Below are 19,671 nucleotides of genomic sequence, written 5' to 3' on the forward strand. Positions count from 1 at the left end.
ATACTTTTCACCTTGGTTATTATATTTTTGTGTTAGTTTCCTGAGGTTGCCATAACAAGGTACGAAAATTGAATGGCTTAAAACAATAGAAATTTTTTCTGTCGTAGTTCTGGAGTCCAGAAGTATCTGCAGGGCTATGTTCCTGCTGAAGGGACTAGAGAAGAATCTGTCATTGCCTTTTCCAGCTTCTGATGGTTGCTGGCAATATTGGTGTTCCTCGGCTTGTAGACTCATTACTGCAGTCTTTACCTGCATCTTCACATCGAGTTCTCTGTGTGTTCCTCTGTTTCTCTGTCTGACTTTGCTATGAGGCCAATAGTTATTGGATTTAGGGCCAAAATGAACCTAGTATGACCTCATCTTAACTAATTATATCTGCAAAACTGTCCAGACAAGGTCCCATTCTGAGGTTCTGGGAGGACGAGAATGTTTGGGGGGCACTATTCAACCTTGTACAATTACAGTAAAAATATGTAGTATTTCTCACTTTTGTTTCTGTTCTGTTTTTCTAGTAGATTATAAAGGCTCCCTAATAAAGCAAGAAATTAAGATTTTGCAGAGCATATTTAACAATTTTTATACTATCACATATTAAACTTTATTACTTTCCTGATATGTTATAAAATTATAATACTAGATAGTACGTTTCATTTTTTAGGAATATAAAGAAATATTATTCTGTGTTTTGCTGCCTTTTAAAATGCTTTTTTCCCCCTCTCTCTTTTCTAAGAACTGCAGCATTCAAGAAAAAATGGATTTGGAAATTCGAATACGAGAAGGAATATGGAAACTCCTTTCTTTGAGCACTCAAAAAGGCCAGATTTTGCAGGCAGTTAAGAATCTCATGGTGTGCAATGCTCGAATAATGGCTTACACATTGGAGCTGCAGAAGTTAGAAGAGCAGATTGCAAATCAAGCTGGAAAATGGTTAGTGGCATTGTTTACCTTTGGTTTTTAATGTACTTAAATATTTACATTAAAAACACTGTGTGATTCAACCTTAAATTTAATCTAAATGTCAAATCACCAAAGCTTTTAAAAAATATACTGAAGTAGCCTCTAGTATCATAAATGTTTTGACAGTAGGGCTCAGAGTAAACGTACTATTAAGGCAGCAGTTTTTACTGGGCAGTTTTATTGTTTTCATTACTTTAAGGTTGTAAAATGAAGTGGTTAAGAAGCAAGGAGTGAGGAAATATTTTGAGAAGGATCAAGATTGATACTAGAGTATTAATGTGTACAAATGTAAATTTTTAAAAGCTAATTACTTAAACTGTTAAAAAGGTACTATCTGAGAGAAAGGGAAACTTAGGTATAGAAGTTGAAATGAGTGGGCAACAAAATTAAAGCTATGAATAGAATTAAAGATATCAATGGGAGGGAACTTAAAAATCAGCACGCACATTCCTTTTGTATGGTGAGTGTAAGTTCTAGTGAAGCAAGTCACTCAACTCATATTTTAACTCGTGACAGAAGCTAATGAGAGGTTACTTATGATTTGCTAAGTAACTCCTGGTCCTTGTTCTCTCTGTCGATTTGTGCTGCCTTTTATAGTGCCAGGTTTTATTTGGACCTTAGAATTGACTCAGTGACTAGATACTGGCTTCCTTTATCATATAAATGGTTTTACATTATCCATGGTTAATCATTGTTAAAGCTATAGCACTAGTTAAAAGTTTCTTTTTAGACATTAGTGGCCATTGATTTGGATGTTCACAGTACTCCTCCATGAAATTCTTGAAAAGTAAGGTAAAGTCACACATCAGAGAAAGAGTTTCTGTAAAAATAGAATATTGATGAAATCATATAATAAACACTTGTGTACAAAGTGGCTAGTATTTATTAGCTTTATTCCCTTGGGATAGCTGTTTAATCTCTGTTTAATTTCTGTAGTAAAGAAAAATTTCTTTTCTACAGTTGACATAATATTTACATTTTGAAAATTAAGATATATATTAAAAACCTAAAAACACCTTTTATATAATTAGTATTCATAATATGTCAAATAATTTTCACTATTATTTATCCCTGGCATTATAAAATGAAGTTATTCCAGTATCATAATGTAGGAAAATATTTTTCAGATACCCATAGTAAGTCAGTGCTTCCCAAATGGGCCAAATATATTACTTAGAGTACATGATTATGTGTCAGAAGACAGGCAAAGCCAAAGAAAAACTATGGCATATCTTTTTGTAGCATGAATTTTTAAGATAAAGTGTAAGAAATTTAGAAGTGTGGCTTAGTTTTATATTATGCTACTCACGGGGGTATATATTCCTTCTCCTAGCAATATTTTGTCAAGGAGGATTTATAACAATATTTTGTTTAGGAGGATTGTTTAAGTGGGAAAGTTTGAGAAGCACTGGATTTTAAGTATAGGCATGCTCAGTTGTGTCCGACTCTTTGGGACCCTATGGACTGTAGCCCGCCAGGCTCCTCTGTCCATGGGATTTTCCAGGCAAGAATACTGGAGTGGGTTGCCATTTCCTGCTCCACAGGATCTTCCCGACCTAGGGATTCAACCTGTGGCTCTCACATCTTCTTTACCACTGGGCCACCTGGGAAGCCGGTTTAAGTATACAATGTGGGACTAAACACTCAGTATTTGTCATCACTCACAATTACATAGAATGTTCTCTGGGAATGACATCTGCCCTTCATATTTATGTTCTTAAATATTTACGATGATTTGTGAACTGGCCGTTTTATTAATTTGACAGTACAGCTTTCCTGAAGTTGCTGATTTGTAAAAATGTTAAATTGTCTTAATCCCTGTTGGATTTATATAACAAAGATAAGAAAAAATATCTGGAACTCTTACCTGAAAATGTGTACAACCTTCAGTTTCTTTACTTATTATCTTTGATAAAAATAGCTTTGATGGTATATTTCTTTTATATTTCAACATTTATATTTGTTTATCACTCATATAGAAACATTGCATCTGTTAATTATTATTTCTTTAAAAATCTGAATATTCTGTATGAATTATTTTGTTTACAACTTCTTTTTGTTATGTGCACATATAACCCGAGGTCACTGATCAAATGTACCTGAAAATTACAGTACTCACTTTCTTATTACATAAAAGAGCCTAAAGATAAAAAAGAATCCCATGATAGTTTTTTTTTTAGTTCCTTCAAGAAAGTTATGTAAATTATGGCATTTGATTAATCACTCCAGTATTTATCAAATATCTACTACTTGTAGAACATTTACTAAATATTGTGCTAGTGAATTCAAATTCAAAGAACAGAATTGGTCAAAGTGTGAGTATATTTGTATATTCAGCAGTCAAATACTTTACCTTCAGAGACTCAGCAGTCTGTACCTTTCTTCGTTTTGGTGGTCTTCAAGGTAGAAAAGTATTCCAGTTTTACTTTGCTGCCAGAACTTAAATAGCACTTTAATGAGCCTACTGCCTAACACTCGTCTACCTTCTCTAAAATTTTATGATAAAATGTCAAAAAATTAATGGACTACATCTAGAGCTTTTCAAAGAAGAGTTAAATCACTATAAAATGGTAGAGTTAAGGAAGGTCTAGTGGAAGAATCGGATAGATAGAGTTTGGTTTGTTGAGTAGGAGGAAAGCAGGATTCTAAGAAAGAAAATCTCAAAAGTTTGGGATGAAAGATGAGCATGAATTATTCAGTTGCAGTGAAAAGATGTGTTTGGATGAAGCTGAAGATCAAGCCAAAGTGGGAAAGGATGTGGATAGCAAAGAGTCAAGAAAGTTTACAATGATAGAAATTTAATTGTTATTTCCTGATAGTCTTTCTAGCTGGCATATTGTGTGCCAGGGCGTTTATAAATACCACATCACAAGCTGAGAAAGGTTTAAACTACTTTATTGAAGATTTGGGATAGGGACTTAGAAATACTAAGCAACTGTTTCAAAGGGCACCCAGTAGTGTCTCTCTGTTTGGGACGTGAACCCAAATGACTTAAATGCCAGAGAAAACTTCACCCTCCCCAAAGAAGCCATGTACTCTGTACTACCCCAAGCTACTCTAGTAAGTTATTTGAAGGCTTTATGTTTAGTTCATTGTTTGCTTATCTTTTATCATTTTATTTTCAACAAGAAAGAGGTATGATAAAATGGGTTTTTGGGAAGGTTATCTGGCAGACTATTGAAAACGATGGTGAGACAAAATAATGAAATAATTTTTAAGGAAAATATTTAAGAACAAAGAGTTGGATACGACTGAGCAACTGAACAACAAATTTAAGAACAGACAGATGAAGTGATCAAATAAATAACTTTTGATGAGAGTTTTATAAAAACTAATACATGAGTTTTGGATTTTTCTGATATTCATGTGAGGTGCTCTCTACACAGAAACAAGTATTCTGCAAACAGTTTCAGTTATTTCTTAATTTATTAGGCATTGTCTTATAAGTAAACAAATAGTCTTGCTTCATTTTATAGTCTGGTTAACTGAGGTTTCAAGAAACAAGCCCTGATGCTCCAAGACATGCATTCTATACAATGACTTAACGTCTGTATATGGGGAACAGTGCTAGTTTGGTACCGTTCTTGGGAGAACTGAGAAAATAGTAGTCATTTTCTGGTTTAGTTGAGGAACCCTACTTGATAAATCTGTGATATAGTCATATCATTAGCTCTTTTTTTAACCACCTGGGAATATTGATAATGGGTTAAATGTTCCCTTACTATAATATTCTAATAATGTAACAGAAGCCTTGTTCTCTTTAACTTCTGGTATATTATCCATTTTTTACATCTAGATATGCAAAAAATGTTTAGGTTTGTGTAAAATTCATAGTAGAGTCAGAGTGACTCAGGAAAAAGTGAAGGGACTTACCTGGTTAAGAATCGACCTGCCTGTGCAGGGGATATGGGTTTAATCCCTGGTTTGGGGAGATCCCACATGCTTCAGAGCGACTGAGCCCATGTGTCACAGCTACTGAGCCTGTGCTCTAGAGCCCAGGAACCCACAATACCTGAAGTCTGTGAGCCCTAGAGCCTGTGCTCTGCAACAAGAGAAGTCGCCAGAATGAAAAGCCCATGTACTTCAATGAAGTGTAGCCCCCACTTGTCACACTAGAGAAAGCCTGCGCACAGCAATGAATACCCAGTGCAGCCCCCCACCCCCCAAAAAAGTGAAATATAGAAAGCTTTCTAGGTTGAGTAGACAGTAGTAGTAGGGGTGAGAGGTAGAGTGTGGACAGCTTACAACATTAGTTTAGAGGATAGGATTGCTTGTTTATAGCAGTCTGTCAATATGCTAGTTGTTTAATTGGTGAGTCAAACTCACCACCTTTTCCTGTATGCGCGCGCACACACACACATATGCGTGCAATGTGAATTGTGCCTAGTTCATTGCACTGTTCTGACCCTTATGCCTGACTCCTCTGTCTGTGGAATTTTCCAGGCAGATACTGGAGTGGGTTGCCATTTCCTACTCCAGGGGATCTTCCCAACCCAGGGATCAAACCTGTATCTCTTACGTGTCCTGCGTTATCAGGTGGATTCTTTAACATTGTGCCACCTGGAAAGCCCGTATAGCCATAAAGAATTGCTTATATTGGTTCACTTCTTAAAGACAGCTAATGGTTTCCATTTACTAAAATTCTTTAGATAGACACTGCATTTGTGGTCTGATCTCAAACTACTTCCATAATAGTTTACAAATTAGTTTGTTAATTTCTACTTTGCAAATTTATTTCAGCCAAATGCTTGGTCTGTATCCCCGAAATGGATTTTGAATTTTCCTGCCCCTGCTTTTGTTTATACTGAAGTGTCCTATCTTCTGTTTCCATTTTATAGACCTTTTTTGTTCTGCCATACCTTACTTGCATCATCAAAGTTTCCTTCATAAGTGAGTTCAGAAAAAGATAATTTCTTACTTATGCTCACAGTAAGGATTCAAAAAATGATTATTTGCTTCCTCTTAGTTCTAGTAACATTTGAGCCATGAATATCTCACTGTAACATACTATATTCTCTTTGGAATATGTATTTTCAATTACATGATAAACTTTCGGAGACAGGGACAATGTCTGGTTCATACTTACTGGTGAAATAGAAATGATGCCTAAAGCTTGAAGGCAATTCACCTGATGTTGATTGTTTTCTCTTTCACCTTTGTATCCCCCAGAACACCTAATAGTGCCGTGTAATTATTTAAGAACAGTTTAACTTGTGCTTCATAATGTTTTGTGTCATTCTCCCTTCCATGTGTATGATGAACAAATAGGGCTTATAATTGAATAATTGTTAATTGTATGGCAGTTACTTCTTATTCTCCTTGTAACTTTATTCCTTGTTCTTAGGTTCTTAATGTTTTTGTTGGCCTCTATGCTTGCCATGTTCTCGATTGTCCTTTTTTATTCTCTACTTTGTTAACTTTTTTAAAATCAATTTTTTATTGTGAAATTTCAGATGTAAAAACTTATAAGAATAGTATGATAGACATCATCTTTATTCTCCACCTGGAAGTTTGCCAAATACGTTCGCTCTTTCTCCGTCTTTATCTTTGTACTCATATACACTTGCATGCCTGCATGTGCACACATGCATATTTTTATTTTTCGCTCACACAACACATGCATGCATACGCACACACACACATTTTTCTTTGTCTGTGTTTAAGCATTTGAAAATAAGTTGCAGACAACATGGGATGTATATTTCAATAGTTCAGCATGTATCATCTAAAAACAAGAACATTTTCCTACATAACCAAAGTACGATTATCATATGTAAAATACTGACAGGAATTCCATAATAATCAACTAATATTCAGTCAATATTCAGTTTATCCTGGTTGTCAAAAGAAAATTCTTTATAATTGCTTTTCTCAAACAAGAATTCAATCAAGATTCATTTGATTATGTCTCTTTAGTTTCTTTTATCATTTTACCATTTTCTAAAAACTACTTGTCATTGATGCTTTGAAGATTCTAGACTTTAAAAAATATCCTCTAAAAATATTCTGCATTTTATATTTGTCTGTACAGGGGAGGGAAAATTTTTCCATTTGCCCCTCTGATTTCTTTTGACTGGTCTAATACAAGACAGATTAGTAAAAGAAAAACAAATTTAATTTTGTATATATGGTGGTCCCATACCAGACCACCTGACCTGCCTCTTGAGAAACCTGTATGCAGGTCAGGAAGCAACAGTTAGAACTGGACATGGAACAACAGACTGGTTCCAAATAGGAAAAGGAGTACATCAAGGCTGTATATTGTCACCCTACTTACTTAACTCATATGCAGAGTACATCATGAGAAACGCTGGGCTGGAGGAAGCACAAGCTGGAATCAAGATTGTTGGGAGAAATATCAATAACCTCAGATATGCAGATGACACCACCCTTATGGCAGAAAGTGAAGAAGAACTAAAGAGCCTTTTGATGAAGGTGAAAGAGGAGAGTGAAAAAGTTGGCTTAAAGCTCAGCATTCAGAAAAGTAAGATCATGGCATCTTGTCTCATCACTTCATGGCAAATAGATGGGGAAACAGTGGAAACAATGGCTGACTTTATTTTTGGGGGCTCCAAAATCACTGCAGATGGTGATTGCAGCCATGAAATTAAAAGACACTTACTCCTTGGAAGGAAAGTTATGACCAACCTAGACAGCATATTAAAAAGCAGAGACATCTCTAGTCAAGGCTATGGTTTTTCCAGTGGTCATGTATGGATGAGACAGTTGGACTATAAAGAAAGCTGAGCGCCAGCGAATTGATGCTTTTAAACTGTGGTGTTGGAGAAGACTCTTGAGAGTCCCTTGGACTGCAAGGAGATCCAACCTGTCCATGCTAAAGGAGATCGGTCCTGGGTGTTTATTGGAGGGCGTGATGTTGAAGCTGAAACTCCAATACTTTGGCCACCTAATGAGAAGAGCTGACTCATTTGAAAAGACCCTGATGCTGGGAAAGATTGAAGGCAGGAGGAGAAGGGGACGGCAGAGGATGAGATGGTTGGATGGCATCACCAACTCGATGGACATAGGTTTGGGTGGACTCCGGGAGTTGGTGATGGACAGGGAGGCCTGGCGTGCTGCGGTTCGTGGGTCGCCAAGAATCGGACATGACTGAGAGACTGAACTAAACTGAACATAACTAAAAGATTCAAAAATTGACCAAAGCAGGTTGTTTATTTTATATACCTTTTTGGACAAAGAGTAAATTATTTGTGAGGATTTGAGAAAACAAAGAGATTTGAGCTTACAGTAGCAAATTAATGAAGAAGTAATGAAGTTTGCATATATAGCTTCTCTGCCCCAAACTATGTGTCTCTGGCAATAAGGATGCCTCCATCCTCCAGCACAGGGAGGAGATCTTCCCATAGGAGCCTTGTTTCCTGCTTTCAGGGGAACAAAGGAGGGTTAGGGTGTTCTTGCATGAACTATTTCTTAGGTAACTTTAATTCAAAATAGTATGCCATTTTGGCGTATTTTGGGGTTGCATCCCCCAATTCCTATCAGTTCATTGTTTATGGTATTACTGAACTTTTTCTCTTTTTGTTGTAACTGAAAATTTTTTGCTGTAACTGAAAGTTGGATCTTAGTCAGATTCTGATTAAATGTATTTTTCAATAATTTTTCTAAGTGAGATTGGATACTGTATATTCTGCAATGTGTAACAATATGATACTGGTTTTTACTGCTTTAAATAATGTTGAGTTTGATCCCTTGGTTTAAATAGCAGTTGCCACATTTCTCCTCTGTGATACTATAATAGCTTTCCCTTCATGATTCATAAGTAATCTTTGGGCTGTTACATTGTAGCTGGGAGAATATTCTGTTATCCAACAAGCTTTCATTTAATGATTATATCCATTTATGATCCTTGCCTAAATTATTAGGACTTTACAAGACAGTCATTATCTATTAATAATACTCTGTTTTCCTATAACTTTTGGCTAATATTCTTTTGTAAGGAAGGGCATTCCTCTTTTTTTCTGTCTCCATAGATTTGTGGGGGTTTTTAATCCAGTGTGTTATTTTCATTTATATTCATTAATCTTTTTTATAGATTAAATTGTCCCAATTTTGTTCAATGGAAGGTCCTTTAAACTGGCTTCTTTGTCCTTTTGACTTGTCTCTCTATTAGTCATTAGAAACTGTCTTACTTTCTGGCACAAAAGGAGACCCAGGTTTGCCTTGTATTTTCTGTGCATTAGACCTAGAGTCTGCCATTTCTTTAATGAATCTTGATCTGCTTTAAGTGTCAGTGGTGATTTTAAACCAAGATATGAGCATTAGGTATGCTCACTTTTATTGGGATTGCTAATTTTAGGCCTTGAAAATGGTATAACTATGGGAAAGACTTAAAAACTGACGAGTTTATATTGATATTTATAAGTTTTTGAATTACTTTGTATCTCTTTTTCTTACACTAAATATCTTAATTCCTAAGAAACAGCAATATATTTCCTTATTTGATTTGTATATATATTTGTTTTATACTATGATTATATAAAACAGTTTCATAATTATAATACCAGCATGATTGCTGATATAAATCCATCTGAGCAAGTTCAAGATGTCCTTGTAGTTCTTTTCTGACCATAGGAATTATTAAAACTTTACAGTGTACATAAAAGTTGAAAGAATTATACTGTGAAGACTGATATATCTGCAACCTAGACTCTGCAATTAATATTTTACTATATTTGCTTTGTCTTATATCTATTCATCTATCAGTTCAGATTATTTTTTATGATGAAAGTTCTTTTTTTGCATATGTGTGTGTGTATACATACAAATATATATACATTCTTGTGGATAAAAGGTTAAAAGTTTAAAAGTTACTTAAAATAGCTCTCTCTCTCTCTGTTTTATGTTATCAGTTTCATAAACAGCCATTCATTACTTCTGTCAGTTTGGTGTTGCCTTTTATCCCTCTTTGAATAAACTATGCTTTCTGTATATGCTTTGTTTGTTTTTCCTCAATGCTGGATGAGTAGTACCTGCCTCTGTTCCCACTTGAAGAGGCAAACACTGTTCTTTTTCTTTTTTTCACCATAGATTTTGCCTTAATTTTGCCCCTAGAAATTAATATAAATAGAATTTGTCCAGTGTGTACCCTGTTTTTTTCATTAGCATAATATTTTTGAGATTCTTCACTAACTAGCATACATCAGTGAGACTCTTCAGTAACTAGCATGTATTGTTCCTTTTTATTGATAAGTATTTCTCTGTATGAATATACCATGGTGCCACTTCCTTCTCTGTCCAATTTATTCCTAGTTGTGTTTTAAATAGTTTGTCCATATTTTAAATTGTTTTCTCTGGGAGACTTTCTCGGATATGAGTTACTCTTAACATTGCATCTTGATCAGGTAAATTTTTATTTTTTCCTACTTTACAAAATGCTTTGACATTTTCTCTCTGACTTCATGTGGTCAGCTTTCATGACTGTCTTACAGATTTTTGAAGTTGAATTTATTTTAATCAAAGTACAAAGTTCAGGCTGGAAGTTGAATGGTTCGTGAAGACCTACAAGACCTTCTAGAACTAACACCTGAAAAAGATGTCCTTTTCATTATAGGGGAGTGGAATGCCAAAGTAGGAAGTCAAGAAACACCTGGAGTAACAGGCAAATTTGGCCTTGGAGTACAGAAGGAAGCAGAGCAAAGGCTAATAGAGTTTTGCCAAAAGAATGCACTGGTTATAACAAACACCCTCTTCCAACAACACAAGAGAAGACTCTACACATGGACATCACCAGATGGTCAACACCAAAATCAGATGGATTATATTCTTTGCAGCCAAAATGGAGAAACTCTATACAGTCAGTAAAAACAAGACTGGGAGCTGACTGTGGCTCAGATCATGAACTCCTTATTGCCAAATTCAGACTTAAATTGAGGAAAGTAGGGAAAACCACTAGACCATTCAGACATGGTCTAAATCAAATCCCTTATGATTATACAGTGGAAGTGAGAAATAGATTCAAGGGATTAGATCCGATAGACAGAGTGCCTGATGAACTATGGACAGAGGTTTGTGACATTGTACAGGAGACAAGGATCAAAACCATCTCCAGGAAACAGAAATGCAAAAAAGCAAAATGGCTGTCTGAGGAGGCCTTAGAAATAGCTGTGAAGAGAAGAGAAGTGAAAAGTAAAGGAGAAAAGGAGAGATACACCCATTTGAATGCAGAGTTCCAAAGAATAGCAAGAAGAGATAAGAAAGCCTTCCTCAGTGGTTAGTGCAAAGAAATAGAGGAAAACAATAGAATGGGAAAGACTAGAGGTCTCTTCAAGAAAATTAGAGATACTAAGGGAACAGTTCATGCAAAGATGAGGTCAATAAAGGACAGAAATGGTATGGACATAATAGAAGCAGAAGATATTAAGAAGAGGTGGCAAGAATACACAGAAGAACTGTACAAAAAAGATCTTCACAACAAAGATAATCACAATGGTGTGATCACTCACCTAGAGCCAGACATCCTGGAATTCAAGTGAAGTCAAGTGGACCTTAGAAAGCATCACTACGAACAAAGCTAGTGGAGGTGATGGAATTCCAGTTGAGCTCTTTCAAATCCTGAGAGATGATGCTGTGAAAGTGCTGCACTCAATATGCCAGCAAATTTGGAAAACTCAGCAATGGCCACAGGACTGGAAAAGGTCAGTTTTCTTTCCAATTCCAAAGAAAGGCAATGCCAAAGAATGCTCAAACTACCACACAATTGCACTCATATCACACGCTAGTAAAGTAATGCTCAAAATTCTCCAAGCCAGGCTTCAGCAATACGTGAACCGTGAACTTCCTGATGTTCAAGCTGGTTTTAGGAAAGGCAGAGGAACCAGAGATCAAATTGCCAACATCTGTTGGATCATGGAAAAAGCAAGAGAGTTCCAGAAAAACATCTATTTCTGCTTTATTGACTATGCCAAAGCCTTTGACTGTGTGGATCACAACAAACTGTGGAAAATTCTGAAAGAGATGGGAATACCAGACCACCTGACCTGCCTCTTGAGAAATTTGTATGCAGGTCAGGAACCAACAGTTAGAACTGGACATGGAACAACAGACTGGTCCAAATAGGAAAAGGAGTACATCAAGGCTGTATATTGTCACCCTGTTCATTTAACTTCTATGCAGAGTACATCATGAGAAACACTGAGCTGGAAGAAGCACAAGCTGGAATCAAGATTGCCGGGAGAAATATCGATAACCTCAGATATGCAGATGATACCACCCTTATGGCAGAAAGTGAAGAGGAACTAAAAAGCCTCTTGATGAAAGTGAAGGAGGAGAGTGAAAAAGTTGGCTTAAAGCTCAACATTCAGAAAAGTAAGATCATGGTATCTGGTCCCATCACTTCATGGAAAATAGATGGGGAAACAGTGGAAACAGTGTCAGACTTTATTTGTTTGGGCTCCAAAATCACTGCAGATGGTGATTGCAGCCATGAAATAAAAAGACTCTTACTCCTTGGCAGGAAAGTTTTGACCAACCTAGATAGCATGTTGAAAAGCAGAGACATTACTTTTCCAACAAAGATCCATCTAGTCAAGGCTATGGTTTTTCCAGTGTCATGTATGGATGTGAGAGTTGGACTGTGAAGAAAGCTGAGTGCCAAAAAATTGATGGGTTTGAACTGTGGTGTTGGAGAAGACTCTTGAGAGTCTCTTGGACTGCAAGGAGATCCAACCAGTCCATCCTAACAGAGATCAGTCATTGGTGTTCATTGGAAGGACTGATGCTAACCTCCAATAATTTGGCCACCTATGCGAAGAGTTGACTCATTGGAAAAGACCCTGGTGCTGGAAGGGATTGGGGGCAGGAGGAGAAGGGGACGACAGAGGATGAGATGGCTGGATGCCATCACCTACTCGATGAACATGAGTTTGAGTGAACTCCGGGAGTTGGTGATGGACAGGGAGGCCTGGCGTGCTGTGATTCATGGGGTCGCAAAGAGTCGGACATGACTGAGCGACTGAACTGAACTGAACTGAGGAACTGAACTGAACAAAGTTCAATATCTATGTATACTTACATATATGCAATGGGGCTTCTCTGGTAGCTCAGCTGGTAAAGAATCCGCCTGCAATGCAGGAGACCCTAGTTCGATTCCTGGGTCAGCAAGATCTGCTGGAGAAGGTATAGGCTACCCACTCTAGTATTCTTGTGCTTCCCTGGTGGCTCAGACAGTAAAGAATCTGCCTGTGATGCAGGAGACCTGAGTTCAATACCTGGGTTGGGAAGATCCCCAGAAGGATGAAATGGCTACCTGCTCTAGTATTCTGCCCTGAAGAATTCCATGGACTGTATATAGTTCATGGGGTTGCAAAGAGTCAGCGTGACCGAGTGACTTTCACTTCACTTTTTCATATATATGCAAAAGATCTGTGTTATTGGCTACGTTTTTAAGATCTTCTATTGCCTTACTTATTTTTTGACCACTTGAACTATCTTGGACCAAAAGAGGTTAAGATTTTTGTTATTATTAAGGTTTTGCTGTGTTACTGTTCTATATCCTATACTTTCTGTTTTATGAAACATTTGGTACTTAAGTACTTGTTATGTATTCATTGCTAGTTGCTGCCTTTAGCATTATAGAGTCTCCTTTTGTTGTTGTCCTGTAAAGCTTTTGGATCTGAGTTCTACAATTTCCTGATAACAAGATTATATACTCTGATTTCTTATTGTTTGCATTTGTTTGGTATATCTTTGTCCATCTCTAATTAGCCTTTATGAATTGTTTGTTGAAAGTGTGTTTCTTGTATTCATGAGTTTTACATTATGAGCCTATCTGAAAATCCTTTTACTAGAGAAATTAGGGCTTCCCTGGTGGCTCAGATGGTAAAGAATCCTCCTGTGATGCAGGAGAACTGGGTTTGATTTTATATATATATATATATAGCTGATATACTTGATTTCAGTTTTGTCATATTCTTATATGTTAACTTATGTGTATTATAATTATAGCTTGTCTTTTATATGTGGCCTGTTTTCCTTATTCTTTTTTTGATTTAAGAAGATTGATTGTCATTGTAGTACTGGAACTTTGTATGTTTAAAAACTATATACTGTTAGCTTTATAATGACCTTAATTCTTTTTTTTCTTAGGCTTCTCCTATTTTGTTTTTCTGCTTTATATGATATCATTTTGGAGAAGGCAATGGCAACCTACTCCAGTACTCTTGCCTGGAAAATCCCATGGACGGAGGAGCCTGGTAGGCTGCAGTCCACGGGGTCACTAAGAGTCAGACACGACTAAGTGACTTCACTTTCACTTTTCACTTTCATGCATTGGAGAAGGAAATGGCAACCCACTCCAGTGTTCTTGCCTGGAGAATCCCAGGGACGGGGGAGCCTAGTGGGCTGCTCTATGGGGTCGCACAGAGTCGGACAAGACTGAAGCGACTTAGCAGGAGCAGCAGCAGCAACATGATACCATTTTGTTTATACTTACAGTTTTCTGTGTGGGAATCAATGAACTTATTCTATTTTCCCATTTCTTCCTTTTCTACCGTTCTGTCTTCTTTTTTTAGAGTTGTATTTCTGTTTTGCTAAGTAGATAGTGTTTACATACCAATCCTGCACTTGTATCCTCACCTTTATTTTAGTCTTTGGTCTGCAGTTCAATAAATAAAATGTTTGATACCTGTCTTTTTGTTATGCTTTCTAAAATCATCTGTTGTTTAGAGGAAGCTCATGAGCTAGTGGATTCCTTAAAGTGAATACAGTTTTCTTCACATTCTTGTGTCTTTAAAGTGCTTTTCTTTAGTGTTGGTACCTAAAGTACAGCTTGATTGGATACGAAATCCTTGGCCAACACTTTCTTTCGCTGAGATTCTCTGAATACCTTGCTCCATTGTTGTATTGTTATCAATAAATTCACTTCTGATTTTTTTCCTTTTTTAAAAAGACCAGGTCGTTTATCTGGTATATGACTAAGGCTGAGCATTTTGGCTCATTTAGTGCCTTTGAAATATTGACTCAGATGGTGAAGAATCTGCCTGCCATAGAGGAGACTCAGGTTCAATCACTGGGTTGGAAAGATCCCCTGTAGAAGGGGATGGCAACTCACTCCAGTATTCTTGCCTGTAGAATTCCGTGGACAGAGGAGCCTGGCAGGCTACCCGTCCATGGGGTTTCAAAGAGTTGGACACGACTGAGTGACTTAAAATATTCAGTTCTTTTATTTTCAGAAAGTCTTCCTGGAGTTAAAGCCTCGAGGGGTGGGGGTGGCTGCTGCTGCTGCTGCTAAGTCGCTTCAGTCGTGTCCGACTCTCTGCAACCCCATAGATGGCAGCGCACCAGGCTCCCCGTCCCTGGGATTCTCCAGGCAAGAACACTGGAGTGGGTAGCCATTTCCTTCTCCAATGCATGAAAGTGAAAAGTGAAAGTTAAGTCGCTCAGTCATGTCCGACTCTAGCGACCCCATGGGCTGCAGCCTACCAGGATCCTCTGGGGGAAACATTAATTCTATCCTTGTTATTTTATTTTTATTATTTAAGGGCTCCAGTTGCATGCAGATTGGATCTTCTTTGCCTGTCTTTTATGTCTATCACTTTCTCTTTGATGTTTTTAAATTCTTTATTTTATTTTTTTTGTTTTGATCCACTGTATCCCTTTTTGCAGCATTTACCTGCAGTTTATCCTTTACTAGTGTGGGGTGTTAGATTTCAGATTCTTGGTTTCTCTCCTATTTGCAGTAGCTTTTTAAGCTACACTTAATTCATTTTGAAGTATCATGTTACTTTTTTTTTGTTCTTTGTTTTTTGGAGAGTGGTTGGTGGGGTATTTTTATTAGCTGAAGCATTGGAATTCTACTTTCATTTTATAGTAACTTTCTACGGGTGTTTGAGTCTTTTGTTGTTGTTGTTGTTCCTAATGAAATACATAGGATGCAGTATTTTTCTGGGTCAGGTGGTAATACTGGAGGGGAGTGGGTAAAAGGAGTTACTTGGTTTCATAGTTCAAAAGTGTTTTCTATTATTGGAAGGATGGATAGTAGTTTCTTTAATAAATGGTTTGTTTAGAGATGTTGGTCGGTTGATTTTCGGATAGTTTGATGCTATTTTATATCTAAGGGGTTTTAATTTCAGTTCCTTTCTCCTCCTCCTCTTCTTTCTCGTCCCCTCATCCCCACCCTTTCTCTGCCTCCTCTTGCTCCCTCTCCCCTCCTCTTCCTTGTCTTCTTCCTTCCTTCTTTTTTTCATGGCCAAACCTTCAAAGGATACCTCAGCAATTGTGTGTGTCTCTTCTCCACAAGACTAACAACTTCTGAACCACAATGCTTTCGGAGCCCCTACCAGGGCTGTGGTAGCCACCAGATTTTGTATCCATCTTCTAGAGGAGAGGATTAAATAAGTTGATCTTATTTTGTGTTCTGCAGTTGGTTTTCAGTTGCTCAGTCATGTCCAACACTTTGCGACCCCATGGACTGCAGCATGCCAGGCTTTCCTGGCCTTCACCATCACCCAACTTGCTCAAACTTACGTTCATTGAGTCAGTGATGCCATCCAACCATCTTGTCCTCTGTTGTCCCCTTCTCCTGCCTTCAATCTTTCCCAGGATCAGGCCTTTTCCAGTGAGTCAGCTCTTTGCATCAGGTGGCCAATTGTTTTGCAATACCTGACCGTTTGGGTAAGGCCTCCAAGAGCTGGCTCTGTTGTTTTCAGTTGTAAATTGAAGTCTGTTTTCCAGTTATGCTGTTGGTTTGGGCCATAGATGATTTTATTTGCTTTCCTTGTTGATGTGAAACTTTTCATGGGATTCTAGAAAAGATTCCAATTTAGGCGACTATCATTATCTTCCCTGGTGGCTCAGAGGTTAAAGCATCTGCCTGCAGTGAGGGAGACCAGGGTTTGATCCCTGGGTCGGGAATATCCCCTGGAGAAGAAAATGGCAACCCACTCCAGTATTCTTGCCTGGGAAATCCCATGGACAGAGGAGCCTGGTGGCCTATAGTCCACAGGATCGCAAAGAGTTGGACACGACTGAGCGACTTCACTATCACTATCACTGTCTGTCATTATCTTATAGAAACTGGAAAGTCATACTCCGATCACTTTAACAAACGATTTAGTGCCTCTTCCATGTAAGCTTCAAATTAATACTAAAGCCACAAATACTCACAAAATAATCCTAGTTTTAATGGACCTTTCTAAGAATGATACACAAATACTAGGGCTTCTCTGGTGGTTCAGATGGTAAAGAATCTGCCTGCAGTGCAGGAGACCTGGGTTCAATCCCTGGGTCGGAAAAATCCCCTGGAGAAGAAAATGGCTACCCATTACAGTATTCTGGCCTGGAGAATTCCGTGGATAGAGAAGCCTGGCGAGCTACAGTCCATGGGGTCGCAGAGTCGGACATGACTTAGCGACTAACACAAAAATGATACTGCTGCTGCTACTGCTAAGTCATGTCAGTTGTGTCTGACTCTGTGTGACCCCATAGACAGCGGCCCACCAGGCTCCCATCCCTGGGATTCTCCAGGCAAGCATACTGGAGCGGGTTGCCATTTCCTTCTCCAGTGCAGGAAAGTGAAAAGTGAAACTGAAGTCGCTCAGTCATGTCAGACTTGTCGAGACCTCATGGACTGTAGCCTACCAGGCTCCTCCATCCATGGGATTTCCCAGGCAAGAGTACTGGAGTGGGTTGCCATTGCCTTCTCCAAAAAATGATACAGAATACATTAAAAATATTATTTTATTCAGTAGCTATTAGATAAATACTTCCCACCATTTACAGATGAGGATTTTGAGTCTGAGAGGTTAACAGCAACTTACTAACTAGTTATTAATGGGTAAGAGTCACACCTGTAGGACTTGCTCCACCAAAATGACCATATCCTATTTTACTTCATTTGATATTCACTAAACATTTATTGAGTTCCTTAGACTGTACTGAGTTATATATTAGGCACTGGTGATTGAGCAGTGAACAAAATAGGCCGAAATACTATTCCTTTTTTTTTTTTTTTAAATAATTTTATTTATTTATTTTTGGCTGTGCTGGGTCATCACTGCTGCATGAGCTTTTCTCTAGTTGCCATGGATGGGGGCTGTACTTTGTTGAGGTGCCTGGACTTCTCATTGCAGTGGCTTCTCTTGTGGAGCACCCACATGGCTCTGGTGGTTATGGGTCCTGGGCTTTGGAGCACAGGCTTAATAGTTGTGGTGCGTGAGCTTAGCTGCTCCATGGCATGTGGGAGCTTCCTGGATCAGGGATCGAACCTACGTCTACTGCATTGGCAGGTGGATTCCTTACCAGTGAGCCGCCAGGGAAGCCCCCAAAATTCCTATTCTTACAGAACTTACATTTTAGCAATAATGTGCTCTCCTGGCCTAACCCACTAGTCTATCTTCTTGAAACTATTTGACTTTGTGAAAGTAATACTAGTCAAAGGTATTTATAGGACCTAATTATATGTATCATTCAACATGATTGTGATTTTAATAATGCCACAAAGCTAAATAGTTTCTTACACTCCAATTGACTAGTTTACTTATATACTGTAACATAAACAAAAATAAAAGCTAAAAATGTAGATTGCCAGTGAAATTATGTACTCTTGGTATTTCTGCAATACAGTATGGTATATTAAAGACATTACTGGTTTTACTTTTTTAAACTTTATATTGTTTGGTGTCTGTTGAAAATAGGTTGTTATTTCAAGATTTAAAGTAGAAAACTCATCTTCCCAACTTAACATACTTATGAAAGTATTGATTTTATACCACATAGTTTTAGATGGCTTAAAATTCCATGTTAAACATTTCTGAGTGTTTTAGTCTTCACTTACTTCCGTGAGAAGTGAAGGATTTTTATAACCTGCTTTTAAATAATAGAATCCTATTTAGAATTCTTCTATTGCTTTGTTAAGAAAATAATACTTTCATCGTGTCATTTCTTAATGTATTTTGCTAACTCTGGAAGGCAGTGTTACTGTAAATTCCAATATGGAACAATATAAAATAAGGTAATCTGTATTTACTCTGCTAATTTTAATACAGAGCAACAAAGTGGCTGATTGGCACCCTCTGTTGGTCATTTTATTTACCTACAGGCAGAAATATGTTAATAAAATAGTTAAAAATTTGACTTTTATATTTTTATTTGTCTTTTAAATTAGCTTTTACAAATCTTACCAAAATAATTCTCTAAACCAGGTTTGTAAGAATAAGGTACACTGTTATATAGCTGTGCTTTTGATTGAGTGATTTTTATGGTTATTTGCTTTTTCTTCAGACTGGCTAATTGTAGCATTTAGAATTGGCATTAACATTGCAGATTTTAAAGCAAGTATTTATTTAACTGTAGCAAACTATTAGCTACAGTAGCTCATTGTTAAATAGATAATGTTTAACAATTTTGTTGTCAATTTGGATTAATTAGAAAAACATAACGTTTTAGCACCCTAAATAGCAATTGAGTTATTTGAATTGAAAATAATTCAAGCTTCTGAAACATGAGGCTGGATTACTTCATCTCTTAATTTTTTAAAGGCAGACTTAATTATTCTGTAAGATTATATGGTTAATTGGATTTATATTATAGTTTGATAATATTTGTGTATAATAAATGTGTTGACTAGTCCTGAAAAGGACTTTTCTATTCAAGTAATTTACAGTTATAGGGGGAAAAAGCTATACCCTGCCAGGTGGTTGAATAATTTAGAGTGGGAAAATTTTTTTGGTAAATATTCAGCCAGTTGCTTTTGGTGTT

At 37.2% G+C, this 19,671-nt stretch overlaps 1 protein-coding gene across 5 annotated transcripts in view; it reads left to right on the forward strand.

The window, feature by feature from the left end:
* RTKN2 (rhotekin 2) overlaps positions 1 to 19,671 on the forward strand; it is a 112,520-nt gene that overhangs the window by 7,858 nt on the left and 84,991 nt on the right. For 3 of the 5 annotated variants that reach the window (XM_086382286.1, XM_086382285.1, XM_086382289.1), the window contains one exon: positions 731 to 927. The exons of 1 other annotated variant lie outside the window; for it this stretch is intronic. In XM_086382286.1, coding sequence (XP_086238412.1) covers positions 731 to 927 — 197 coding nt within the window. The remainder of the gene's footprint in view (positions 1 to 730; positions 928 to 19,671) is intronic. One more of the 5 variants, XM_086382287.1, reaches the window with a different exon arrangement.

Source organism: Bos grunniens, chromosome 28 (genome assembly GCF_055505025.1).
Source record: "Bos grunniens cultivar Pamir isolate PY7600 chromosome 28, Bosgru_T2T1.0, whole genome shotgun sequence".
Lineage (NCBI taxonomy): Eukaryota > Metazoa > Chordata > Mammalia > Artiodactyla > Bovidae > Bos > Bos grunniens.